Source organism: Malus sylvestris, chromosome 13 (assembly GCF_916048215.2).
Source record: "Malus sylvestris chromosome 13, drMalSylv7.2, whole genome shotgun sequence".
Classification (NCBI taxonomy): domain Eukaryota; kingdom Viridiplantae; phylum Streptophyta; class Magnoliopsida; order Rosales; family Rosaceae; genus Malus; species Malus sylvestris.
The window spans coordinates 33535237-33549361 of NC_062272.1; the positions used below are offsets into that span (position 1 = coordinate 33535237).

The following is a 14125-nucleotide window of genomic DNA, read 5'->3' on the forward strand; positions in this document are numbered from 1 at the left end:
AGGACTCACCCTCGGGTGTTTCATCTTAGTAACTGTTTTTTTTTTAAGCTTCCAAACTGTGTAAATGGTTACGTCACGCTCACGTGACGACCAACATGCCCTCCTTGGGGATGGGGTGTGTCAAAAACTATAAAATTTTAAAATACATATGAAATTAAACGTACCAACTTTGGATACGTTTAAATTCTAAAGAATGTATTAAAAATTCAAATATACTAAAAAAATAAGTAAGTAACCAAATATGCCTCTAATAAATTTAAAAAACATATATTGAATCAAATTCTTGAAAAAATAACAAATATTTAATTAACGACATAAAAAAAATAAAGCGTCTACATCAAAATGCTCTTAAAAAAAAGGAACTTTAACGAAAAGTTTTCATATTGTTCATTTCAACGAAAAATCACATTTTTACACTAAAAAATCAATTCTAATACTATTCACTTTACCCTTTATTTTGTCCTTATCGTTAGAACTCAAAATTTTCAAATCTTTTTCATTAAATTTCCTTAAAAAAAAATACATATAACAAAACAAGGAGACAGAAAGGACGTAAGCCAAACTACGTCAAGCGACGCCATTTTAATGGATATCCTTTATCGGTCGGTAATTTATGTTATTTTTATTATCCGTCTTCGTCCTCCAATGTACGGTCTAGATTCAAAACTGTATTGCCTTCAGACAAAAATATGCAATCCAACGTCAACACTTTCTAGTAACCAACAGGGACAAACCACGTGTTTATACCTCCATACATATCTTCGTGGATTGTCTGCCTTCCCATTTCCATACTTTTCCCATCTTCTCTTATTTGTGTGGTCACGGTTAAATCACGTCAACATTTTATATTAATTTTTTTTATAAAAATAATAAAGTAAAAAGTAATAGGAATATAAAATATTGACGTGGCTTAACCGTGACCATACAAAATAGGAGGGGATGAGAAGAGTATGGAAATGGGAGGGCAGACAATCCACTTCCATTGTCAAAACGACATGACTCGAAATGCGAGTTACCGCTAGGGATGGGCAGCGGTTATGGTTGGCGAGTAACCATGATTATTTACCCATAACCGTTTATGCTTATACCTGCATAACCGTTTACCCGTTGGGTAATTGTCTAAACGGTTATGTCTATACCCATAACTGTTTATAAACAGTTAACCATACCCATAATCGCATACCTATTTAACTGTAACCGTTTAATACCTATTTACCCATTTACTATTTTTAACCCGTTTATCCTTCTTTTTTATACCATTACCCTTTTTTTACCCGTCTACATATTTTTTTAACAACTTTAAAATTAAAAAAAATTGTCATAATTTTATTTTATTTTTGACAATTAAACAGTGTTATAGGTACATTCATTATACATTTCCGTATTATAATTTTTTAAGTCCTTATACCATTCCAATAATTGAAATAATAGTTTACGAACGATATTTTTAACTGTTACCAATGAAGGTAATATAATATTTGCTAAGTATTCTTGGGTTACGAAAACTGTTTAGAAGATAGTATTATTGGGTTATTTAACCCATAATGTAAAGTATTAACATAATATATATAATGAGCTACATTTTATTATAATTAGCTATATAAACCATGCACTATAGTCAATAATATTGATTTAAGTTTTGTCTGATAGAAAACATGGTTAGGGGAAGGATTACACTTATTGACCATGAAACATGTCTTTTCGGCAACAATCAAAAGATACAACATTTAAATTGAAGAGATGTGATTGTTGGGTTAATAACACAACTTCCCATCTCTTGTCAAACATCCGCATATATATATATATAAAAGTTTATTTTTAAAATATTCAACGTTACATATAAAAAATAAACGAGTAAACGGTTACCCGTTTATAACCGCGGTTAATACCCATAATCATCAATTTAAATTTCACGAGTAAACGGTTATACCCATAACCATTTATTTATCTAAACGGACCGTAACGTGAAGTGTAAACGGTTGGGTAACTGCGGTTATGACCGCGCCCATCCCTAGTTACCGTGGTCCCAGAGACACTGGATAACTGACACTATTGTGCCGCAGAGTCGCCAGGGTAGACTTAACAGAGACTGCCTCCTGCCATTATTCCAGATTCCTGATTTTCTCGCTTTCTCCTTCCAAACAGAAACATACTTTCTCACTTTCTCGCGCGTTTTCTCGGGAAAATTTTGGGAATCCCGACAGAAATTCTACAGCCTCTCCAGACACGGAGTGTAGCTGTCTTACCACTTCAAATTTCAGCTGGAAAACAGGGTATTAGGGTTTGAATTTGGTGATTTTTGTGGATTTGAATTTGGAGTTTGCGATTTTTGTGGATTACTATGTGTTTCCTGCTGTATTAGATTTGTGATTTTGTAATTATTTGTTGTGAATTTTGTAGTTTTTTTGTTGGGCTGCAGATCTGGAAATCTAGGGTTTGGAGATAAAATGAGGCAGACTAGGCTTATGGAGAGGACCAACTCTATGAGAGAGAAGAGGCAAATGGAAGGGGGAGAGGAGGAGCAACCCGAGCGAAAACGACCGGCTCTCGCTAGGTAATGGACTTCTTCTTGTTTGGTTTCAATTGATTATGTGAATTAGTTTGGTTGATTATGTTTTTTGTTTGCTAATTTGAATAATTAGTCGCGTAATTGAGATTTGTAAAAAACCCTTTAGTTTGAGAGGTGATATGGCTATACTTGGACAATCAAGTTGTACTGATGCTCACTCTAGGAGTGGAGCAATTGTTTCTTTGAGTAGTTGACTCGTATGTAAGTGCTTTTAAAATGATTGAAGATTTTGGTCAAAGTGTTATTGGTTTCCAAAAGCACTTGAAGTACAATTTGAAAGAAGCACCAATAATGTACTTCATGCAGGAAGCACTTCAAGTGCTTTCCACATTTCACTTGCATTTTTTTACTGTGGATTGGTTCCAGAAACACTTTCATCAAAAGCAGTTTCAGTCATTTTAAAAGCGCATCCAAACACTAGTTGGTGATTAGAAGTGGTTTTTGACTAAATGTTAAGTTTACCTCACAGTCTTTAAAACAGATAAACTGTAGCATTTGCTTATGACTTCAGCTTATTTAATTACCATAGCCAGCACCACCACCAACCATGTTGTTCTTATCTGGTTGTGAATATTGTGTATTTGGTATGATGCCTTGTCGTCCAGAAAAGCCAAATGAGTTGTTATTGTTGTGGTTCCTTTATGATTTCATAAAAGATATTTGCATTGAGAAAAGTTCTGGTGCTTGATTGTCTTTGAGTACTTTGTTACCTTGTGTGATTGGAGAATAAAAACCTTTGATTTTCTATATGCATTGACTCGCCACTTAATGAACTTTTGTGTCCAAAGCTTCAATATGTTTTCTATTCGTGTTTAATATTTCGTTTAGTATATTTCTGCAGTGTAATTATAGAAGCTCTCAAGGTGGACAGTCTGCAGAAGCTATGCTCGTCATTGGAACCTATTCTTCGCAGAGTTGTAAGTTGTTTTAGTACGTTTTATATGTGACATGTTTATCCCTCCTTTCTAATAGAATTAATAGTTACCGTTACCAGTTATATAATGTATATATTTGGGCTAATAAAGTTGAACAAATCAAAAGAGAGTTTAAACTGTACTCTTGTTCCACACAGGTGAGCTTGAAACAGTGATTAACATGCTCAGTGAAGACTTTATTATATCTTGATGCTTGTTGAATAGTCGATACCTTTTTATGCTCTCATGTTTTGATGCCTGGACTATTTTATCCATTAACTGAGTTGGATAAACATCTAGGTTCTTGTTTGTTGAAGATCACGATAACCTGGATATGGTTATTTGTGTGGATACTACTGATTATTTGTGCTGAAGTTCATCCCTTAATTCTCTTTCTGTGGGTGACTCCTCTGATACCACCCAAATTTTATTACTGTAGATTTAAATGTGAGCAAGAATTTTCAGGTTATATTAGTTTTGTTTATATTGATATAAAGCGGCGGAAGCTAAATTTATTTAGTGCTGGGTTAAGTGTTCTTGGCACCTGGAGTAGTGATTAATCTTATGAGCTGGAATTATTTTTAGGCTGACGTCGTATGTCATTAAATTCGTTTCATTAAAATACCATCAGTTCAATAACTGCACCTAATTCAAATTAAATACTAAACTTTATGTTCATTAATGTACTTCCAATTTGTCTTTGTCTGATGTTGGTACCATGTATAAAACGAAGAAAATTTGGAATATTTGAACTTCTATAGGTTGGGATGATTCTTGTGCTATCCGTATGAAGGATAGATGGTTTCTTATGACTGAACTATTTGTCTACCACGTGATACAATATACTGAAGTTATGGCAAAAAAAACATAACATATCTATTGTGATTTTCTGTCTATGCTCTTGCTCTGTAGCCCTTATTCTCGTTTTTTATTTCAATTTACTGGTTAACAGGTAAGCGAAGAAGTGGAGCGTGCTTTGGCTAAGTTAGGCCCTACGAGAGTTAATGGAAGGTGAAAAAAAATTATTTATGATATTTGTTTAATGAACAGAATAATTTTTCTTTATTGTTTATTTTGTGGGTGTATGCCTAGTGATGCTCTCTCTCTCTCTCTCTCTTTCTCTCTCTCTCGTTCTTTCTCTTCCATTTACAAACCAAATCTTTTAAACAGTCTGAAATAATGGGAAGACCTGTAGTCCATCTGATGCCAACACCACCATATTTAGGAAGCAGAGCAACACATCTAGAAAAGAAAAAAGCAGTCATAAACAAAACTTTTCTACTCACTAAGAAGAAGAATAGTTGAATACTTAGCATATATTTACAGGATTGGTTATCCCTAATTGTTAAAGCATTTATCCATTTTTCTGGAGTAGTTCAGTTGCCTACTTAATTGATTGGTTCTTATTTGTAATGCCTTCCTTTGGTAGACCGATAAGAGGTATTCTTAAACACTCAAATACTTACATGAGCTGACAAGGGTGTTTATGGGCTCTCTGAAGTATGATCTTCTTCTGTTGAGTTTTTCTTACAGAGCTTAACCAATGACCAATGATGATCATGTGTATAAATCTTAAAATTAGTTTATAGAATAATTTGAATTTTGTAAAGGTCTTCACTTGCTACATATTTGTGTTCATATTTTACATTTGGAAAATTTTTCTGGATAAGATATTTGTTGTGTTAAGGAATTTGTATGCTTCTATATGATACACACAGAGGCTGAAAGCTTTTAGATTTACCAGAGATTTCTCATATTTCAAAAGTATGAAGTTCAGAGAACTTCGTTGTTTTTGTTTTATAACTGTTTCTAGATTTGTAATCATATATAATTCCAGAAAGTATTTATTGGAAAAAAAAGAACAAGAAAAGAGAGAACAGAAATGGCAGGTGTCTTCTGGTGTAAGAACTTTTGTTTTGATGTTCCCGGATATTAGAATTATAACCATCATGAACTATATTAGCAAAATAAAAATGTTCAAACTATGACGAATAGTCAACACGTAGTGGTAACATAGTTTCTGATATTTGACATTTCAGGTCTTCTCCAAAACGAATTGAAGGTCCAAATGGGCAAAACTTGCAACTAGAGTTTAAGTCCAATTTGGCTCTTCCGATATTCACAGGAGGGAAAGTTGAAGGCGAGCAGGGTGCTGCAATTCATGTTGTTTTAGTTGATGCAAACACTGGCCGAGTTGTGACTTCTGGGGCTGAATCCTCTGTAAAACTAGATATTGTTGTGCTTGAAGGTGATTTCAACAATGAAGATGATGAAGGCTGGACTCAAGAAGAATTTGATAGCCATGTGGTGAAAGAGCGTGAAGGAAAGAGACCTCTATTGACTGGGGACCTGCAAGTGACCCTCAAAGAAGGGGTAGGAACTCTAGGGGATCTGACCTTCACAGACAACTCAAGTTGGATACGAAGCAGGAAGTTCAGACTTGGATTGAAAGTAGCTTTGGGGTTTTGTGAGGGCATGCGCATACGAGAAGCTAAAACAGAAGCTTTTACTGTTAAGGATCACAGAGGGGAATGTAGGTTCATGCTCCAGACAATTTTTTTTTAATTTTTTTTATTTTATTTTTTTGTCCTAACTGTGCTAGTGCACTGTTGGTGATTTCTTTTTCCTTTGATCTTGCCAGTGTACAAGAAACACTACCCACCAGCATTAAATGATGAAGTATGGAGATTGGAGAAGATTGGTAAGGATGGGGCATTCCATAAGAGGTTAAGCAAAGCAGGAATATTCACAGTTGAAGAGTTTCTTCAGCTTGTGGTCCGAGATTCTCAAAAATTACGGAATGTAAGTGCAGGACTTGGTTTGAATTGTAAAAACACACGCAAAAACACAAATACTTTGATACCTTGTAGATGTTTATGTTGTGCTCTTGTTTATAGATCCTTGGAAGCGGAATGTCAAATAAGATGTGGGATGCTCTTTTAGAACATGCAAAGACTTGTGTCTTGAGCGGGAAGCTTTATGTTTATTATCCTGAAGATACAAGAAATGTTGGTGTTGTTTTTAACAACATCTATCAGCTGAGTGGCCTCATCACCGGGGAGCAGTTTCACTCTGCTGATGATCTTTCTGACAGCCAGAAGGTGAATATGAACCATATTGTATCTTGGAAATATGTTCTCACTATACTATTACTAGGTGGTCAATCTGTTTGTATTTTTGGATTTACATATTTCAACAAATCACATTTCCTTGTCCTAAAGGATTTATATTTGACACATATGTAATACTTTTTTTGTTTTTGGAGAACTTGAAAATGATATCATCACCAAGGAGCATTAGCACGAGGGAGATGAATTTTTCTGATAATTCTAAGTTTGAAGGATGTGCTTTTTTAAGTGCTATAGATTTCTGTTCTTCTTTTGATTTTTTGTTATTACTAGTAAAAGTATGGAAGTTATGAAGAGGTCCCTGCAACGCCAATGTTTTTGAACTAGTTATGTACTTCGTGTTGCTGACCGAACAATGGTGTTCTTTCTAAAGTCTTGGGCAGTTGAAAGTCCTAGAGTTCTAGATACTACAGTCATTTTTAATCTTCTATGGTAAATAATTGACAATGGAAAGGTCAAATACAAAAATTTCTATAATGCTTATGTTCGTGCAGGTCTATGTAGATGGGCTGGTGAAGAAAGCATATGACAACTGGGAGCAAGTTATTCAGTATGATGGCAAGTCACTTCTAAATTTCAAACAGATTAAGAGGTCGGCTGCACCCCGAACTGAAATTCAAATGGGCCCAATCAGTTACTCTGAAGCTTCAGATCAACTGCAACTACATCGCCTGCCAAATTCAGTTCACTCAGAGCAGCCTCCATTGGATCCGCTACCAATCGGAGGTAAACATTGCTGTCTGCATGAGCTTTGAACCTTTGTTTTTTTTTTTGTTTTTTGATTTTGTTTTTTGATTTTGTTTTCGGTGGGAGAGGGAGTAAATCCCATCCACTCAAGGTTGTCCTCCTGAAACTTATTTGTGGAAGTAATTATTTAGAGTCAGAAAAAGAATAACTAATTAATAAAGGTGAGCTAAAACAGTGAGTGTTAAGTGTCCTTTGCTTGTGTGGAATATGACTTCAGGTGAAATATGAAAGTGTAGGATTTATAAATAATGCTACGTTGGCTAGGTTTACAGAACCGAACCTGGAATATTCTGAAGCTATGGGATGTCGAATCCTCCAAAAATGAGCAGAAAATTCATCTGACACTTGCCTGACTACTCATCAGCATCTTAAGTAGCTCACCTTGGTCTAAAATTGTTGGGTTTTTGGCTCAAATTTAGGATGATGCAATCAATTAGGTTTGTGTTACATATTTGGTTTTGGTGTCCTATTTGGGTTTGGTTTTGACTTTTTAATTAGTTTCCTTGGTGGAGAGATTTTGTTAATTACCTATTTGATTAGGATTTGGATTTATTTCCTATTAATATTCTTATTGTAACCTAAGTCCTATGCACTATAAATAGGACCTTAGGGTTAGTGTATTTAGTGTGGCAATTTGGTGAGAGTCAATTTGTGAGTTTGTGAGTTAGAGAGCAATGTGGGAGAATCTTCTCCATTAGTTTTGGGTTCTCGACTCGTTTGGTTTAGGGTTTGTAATTTGTGGGATTTGGGTTATGAGAGTTTAAACACTCTTTTGTAATCTTCATTTGTTTAGTGAAATTCCTCGCCGTGCTTCACTCATGGACGTAGGCTTTATGCCGAACCACGTAAATCTCGTGTTAGTTTGAGATTGTTTGTTTTAGCTTTCACCTACGACGTTGATATTGGTACTTTGTTAGAATTCGCTTCCGTTTGCGCATAAAAGTACAATAAAAATTCCAGGATCATTAAACCAAAATTCAATCTGTAGCGACTCCTGGTGGCCATGTTAAGGACATTAGGATGAGTACTAAACCAAAATTTAATCTTCACCTTGGTCTTTTGCAATGAAAAATGTGGCTTGAGAAACAATTTATGATTAATAGGATGACCTTTATTATTTCCCAAATATGACTTAGGAATTAGGATCTACTGCTACTTTTAAAACTTTATAGATGGTATTTACAAACACCACAGCGAATCAAAGCTGTATAGTTTTAGAAGTGCCAGTCTATATAACTACGTAAAACTTGTATATCTATACCCATATTAGTGCATTTATAATTTATATTTAATTATAATTTGTATAATTTACGTTACAAAACTGAGCCTAAGCGCGTAATAAAAAATGCCATTGGAATGTGAGTGAACTTTTGGTCGCACACTTGCACCATATATCTATACACTTGTCGAGTTTTTACGGAAATGCCTTGCACTTAATTTCCTTCCCTTGTTATTCAAACTGTCAATATGTAATAGATGCTAAGGTTGACACCCACGTCTTCGGTGGAGTGAGATTCAAACCATGCTATAATTTAATTCTAAACACACACACACACACGCACAGAGCTAGACAGGGTCCTAATTATGATTCTGTTTTGGCCTGTTTTTTGGGTCCTTGTCAGGTTATAATGACGGTCTATCAACAAGATACTTGACCCAGCCACTCGTAAATTCCAATTCTCATACCCAGTTTGATGGCGCCGGATTTACACTGGATGACCAATTGATCAGCAATTCTCATCAGGCACAAAGCACAAGAAATGACCCCAATACTGTTGGTTTGGCTCTTGGTCCTCCACAATCATCCACATCAGGATTACAGACTATCAATTCTGCTCAGACATCCACTCTTAATCCTATAGATGACTGGACAACCAACCGAGATTTTATTTCAGAGGAAGAGATTCGTATTAGAAGTCATGAGATGCTCGAAAATGAGGATATGCAGCACTTGCTCAGAATCTTCAGTATGGGAGGAGGCCATGGCTCAATTGATGTGCCCGATGATGGGTTTTCATTCCCCTCATATATGCCATCACCAATGCCCAACTATGAGGAAGATCGCACCCGTCCTGGAAAAGCTGTTGTGGGGTGGCTCAAAATTAAGGCAGCAATGAGATGGGGTTTTTTTGTGAGGAAGAAAGCTGCTGAGAGAAGGGCACAGATTGTGGAGATAGAGGATGAATAGAAGCCCATTCAAAGCTGATACAAGGGTCTTGCTATGATAGTTAACTTTTTATGAGTGCCTGCTACAGCTTGATGTTTTAGGCGGACTGAAGATGTCAGTTTCAGAAGTCTTGATAAATGACCGACATTTGTGGATATCTGTTGGATGGAAAGGAATCTATTCTTGTAGCTACCTGTACAGTAAGTCATTTCTGTTTATTTTTCTTACTCGTGAAGATTTCTGTCATCACTCTGTGAATGACATTGGCCCCTGGCTTCTAACGGGTAAATTTCTTATTACCTCTTGTTGACATATTTTAGGATGACTATCATCTGTTGTTTTGGTTAAACATTGCACGCGGGTGCTGGCTAGTGTTTTATATGATTGTGCTAGTTGCTTTTGTAATTTGAATTGACTGGAATTCTTGTACGTTAGACATTCATAACCTGTTTTTTTTTTTTTTTTTTTTTTCACCTAGTCTTGAATTTGAGTTTCCGTGTTTTTAGTACTGAAATCAGCGTAACATACTGAGGTCTGGTAATATCTTGTTGAGTTTTCGATTCTGTTAATTGGATGTGGAGGTTTATACTGGAATCTAAAGGTTGACATGTGGAGGCCAAATGGGATTTGTGACGATGATTGGATGCAGTTCATACCGCAATTAGGCTTCAAATACGTACCAGAAATCATGTAATTCTGCGGAGTCTTTTATGACTGGAAATATCTTCTGTTCACACACAGGAGTATTGGTTCAACGCCCTCTGGTTTCAATTTTTTTTCTGTTATGGAATTGCATTTGGCTTTGGTTTTACTGAATGTTTTTTGTTTGTTTGCGTGCTTCGGTAAAATGTTGGCACAATTGAAGTAGGGAGGATCATCTTTTGACTGCGTGGGACTTTAATCCCGATTGTTATGAACCGACCAATTCAGCCTGCAAGTCCTGTTCGTATCTTTATTCCCTTCGGAATTTCACGGCAGAGGAACCTCTCCGGATCCTCTCACAGAGAATTCTAGAGGTCATTTCATCGTGTTCGTTTATTGTAGATATTGCGGTTAATTGTTGTCGGGTATTGTTTGTGTTCAATTTTAAATAAACAAAATTCAAACTGATTTCTGGCATGACAGATGAATGGACACGATGAAGTGATGATTGGGATTCTTACAAAAGGATCCGGATAGGATCCTATTCCGGAATTTCACTCAAAAGCTGACATGAGCTAATTTGCTTTTAGGGGTGCTTGGGACAAGCGTTCACGAGCACGCATGACTCAGCACTTGATGCGGTGCCAATTAGTGGATGGAAGTAGGCATGTCATTTTGGACCCAACCCGTTAACCCGATCCGACCCAACCCGTTAATATTTGTATTTGGGTGGATGCTTAACGGGTCGGGTCGCTAACGGGTGAACCCGTTAACAACAACAACAACAACAACAACAAAGCCTTTTCCCACTAAGTGGGGTCGGCTATATGAATCCTAGAACGCCATTGCGCTCGGTTTTGTGTCATGTCCTCCGTTAGATCCAAGTACTCTAAGCCTTTTCTTAGAGTCTCTTCCAAAGTTTTCCTAGGTCTTCCTCTACCCCTTCGGCCCTGAACCTCTGTCCCGTAGTCACATCTTCGAACCGGAGCGTCAGTCGGCCTTCTTTGCACATGTCCAAATCACCGGAACCGATTTTCTCTCATCTTTCCTTCAATTTCGGCTACTCCTACTTTACCTCGGATATCCTCATTCTCAATCTTATCCTTTCTCGTGTGCCCACACATCCCACGAAGCATCCTCATCTCTGCTACACCCATTTTGTGTACGTGTTGATGTTTCACCGCCCAACATTCTGTGCCATACAACATCGCTGGCCTTATTGCCGTCCTATAAAATTTTCCCTTGAGCTTCAGTGGCCTACGACGGTCACACAACACGCCTGATGCACTCTTACACTTCATCCATCCAGCTCGTATTCTATAGTTGAGATCTCCATCTAATTCTCCGTTCTCTTGCAAGATAGATCCTAGGTAGTGAAAACGGTCGCTTTTTGTGATCTTCGCTAGATTGCTCCGGTCATTAGTGTGGATAAGTATATAAATGGATAGAGATAGGAAAGCAAACACAAGATGTACGTGGTTCACCCAGATTGGCTACGTCCACGGAATAGAAGAGTTCTCATTAATTGTGAAGGGTTTACACAAGTACATAGGTTTAAGCTCTCCTTTAGTGAGTACAAGTGAATGATTTAGTACAAATGACATTAGAGTACAAATGACATTAGGAAATATTGTGAGAGAATGATCTCGTAATCACGAAACTTCTAAGTATCGGAGTGTGGTATCATCTTGACTTGCCTTATCTGTCTCATAGGTAGATGTGGCAGCTTCTCTGGAAGTACTCTTCCTCCATCCAGGGGTGGTATCTTTAACTGGTGGAGATGCACAAGGTAATGTATCAATTTCACTTGAAGCTTACTTGTAGTTTCAGGCTTGGTCAAGCGCGATACAAACCATGTAGTAGGAGTCCCCCAAGTCGCCGAGCTAGGGGATCTGCTGAAAGAGGTGACAGACAAGGTAAGCAATGAGAGCTCCGGCTGATTGTTCACCTTCTCCCCATCTTGCAGCAGCATGAAGGATAAAGAGAAGAAAAATGAGAAGAGATGATATGGGATACTTTTGCTTTTGAAGAAGTAACTTTCCACAGGCTTATTCTTGAACTGAGCTGGAAGGTTTTCTGGTTTCCTCCAGAGTATAAGGCCGACTGAAGAATTTGAGGGTCAAAACAAGTCCATCAAATCTAGAGTACGTTCGACCCTGCTGATATGGGATACTTTTGCTTTTGACAGAGTAATGGATGTATAGGCACGTGTGCTGTTACGCTTGTCTCCACATGCTTCCTTGTATCCTTCGCACTTGCCCTATCTGTTCCTCAAGCAGATGCGGTATCTTCCCTGGAAACATAAGATGTTGAAGATGAGTACTCGAGAGCAATGCCAGGTAAGTAATCAGGTAAGGGGTTCCAGGCAGTCAGTTCCTGGTTGGGAGCTTGATTTCAAGTGCTGACTGATTGCTCTCTTTCTCCTTGTCTTGCAGGTAAAAACAAGGCCAAAGGAAAAGACAGGGAAAAAGCATGATATGGGATACTCTTGCTTTTAACCCTGATGATATGAGATATTCTTGCTCTAGTATAGCTTGTTTGCAGAGGTATTATCGGGGGGAAAGAAAGCTGAATATTTCGAAAGGCTTCGTTGGGAGTGCCCTCTCAGATATGAGGAAGGGTTAAGCATTTTTGCAGGTCTGCCTGTCCGTTGGGGATGGATGTCGACATATATAGGAGTCTCCCTAACAACAAGTAGTAATGATATTCCTTTACCCTGCTTGGTCATAGCACGGTAGTGGGAGCTGCTAGCTTCACATGTTTTAACTTTGTCAGAGCACTTTGAAAAAGTGGTATGTGGTATCTGGCTCTCGAGATTCGGAGAACGATGCTTCTTCGATTTTTGAGAAAGCAATCATGCTGGGGGTCTGGCTCTCGAGATTCGGGGAGCAGTGTCTCTTCGATTTTTGAGAAAGTAATCATGTTGGGAGTCTGGCTCTCGAGATTCGGAGGGCGGTGCCTCTTCGATTTTTTTAGTAAGCAATCTTGTTGGGAGTGTTTTCTCGGATGTGAGTAAAGGTTGGGCATGTTTGCTAGTCTACCTTGCCACGAGGCACACAGGTTGACATACAGGGACTTTCCAATTATCCAGCAGTGGTACTGTTCCTTTACCCTTGTGGGTAATAATATGGTAGCTAGACCTTCAAAATTTATGTATCTAAACTTTGTTAGTGCTGTTTCTTTGCTATTCTTTTACCTTTCTTGGTCAGAGCGATGTAGTGGGAGCTGCAAGCTTCACGTGCTCAACTTTGGCAGAGACTTTGGCAAAGTTATCTGTGGTATCCATGAGCTATTGTTGCGTGTGGGAAGTGGGTGATTGAACAGTAAGATTCATGTGCTTTCGACTTCACCAGAAGTCTTCGATAGAATGCCCATAATTTCCGCAAAGCTGAGTGTGCGTGTGACAGGTGCTGACAAGGCTAGAAAAGTAGGTGCCTCTTCGATTTCTGAGATCGGCCCTCGTGATCTCTGAGCAGCCCAGCTTTTGAGAAAGCGAGCGCCTCTTCGATTAATTCGGAGAACGATGCCTCTTCGATTTTTGAGAAAGCAATCATGCTGAGGGTCTGGCTCTCGAGATTCGGGGAGCAGTGTTTCTTCGATTTTTGAGAAAGTAATCATGTTGGGAGTCTGGCTCTCGAGATTCGGAAGGCGGTGCCTCTTCGATTTTGGAGCAAGCAATCTTGTTGGAAGTGTTTTCTCGAATGTGAGATTCATTTTCATAAGGATTCGACGTGATCATGGAGTGCCGGCTGTCGACTACCTGACGCCCTCCCCCTCCTCCTTTATCCGGGCTTGGGACCGGCAATGTAAAATTACATAGGCGGAGTTGGGTGAACCCGTTAACAACCCGTTAAATAACGGGTCACTTTGGGTCAACCCGTTAGACCCGTTAGGACCCGTTAACACCCGTTAGTTGAGGATATTTTAGTAATTTAGGAAAATCTTAATAACAAAAAAT

At 38.0% G+C, this 14125-nt stretch overlaps 1 protein-coding gene across 3 annotated transcripts; it reads left to right on the plus strand.

The window, feature by feature from the left end:
* The first annotated feature begins 2083 nt into the window (after positions 1 to 2083).
* Positions 2084 to 9954, plus strand: LOC126596273 (calmodulin-binding protein 60 B). 3 transcript variants are annotated; one of them, XM_050262799.1, is made up of 10 exons: positions 2084 to 2273; positions 2420 to 2554; positions 3411 to 3486; positions 4436 to 4494; positions 5523 to 5609; positions 5730 to 6016; positions 6125 to 6285; positions 6381 to 6584; positions 7106 to 7337; positions 8981 to 9954. In XM_050262799.1, the coding sequence occupies exons 2-10, from the start codon at positions 2448 to 2450 to the stop codon at positions 9544 to 9546; spliced, it is 1779 nt and encodes a 592-aa protein (XP_050118756.1). In that variant the 5' UTR covers positions 2084 to 2273; positions 2420 to 2447; the 3' UTR covers positions 9547 to 9954. The 3 variants fall into 3 exon arrangements, with proteins under 3 accessions (XP_050118756.1, XP_050118755.1, XP_050118754.1); XM_050262798.1 differs by having other exon boundaries at positions 2084 to 2292; positions 5523 to 6016; XM_050262797.1 differs by having other exon boundaries at positions 2085 to 2273; positions 5523 to 6016.
* The last annotated feature ends 4171 nt before the right edge of the window (positions 9955 to 14125 follow it).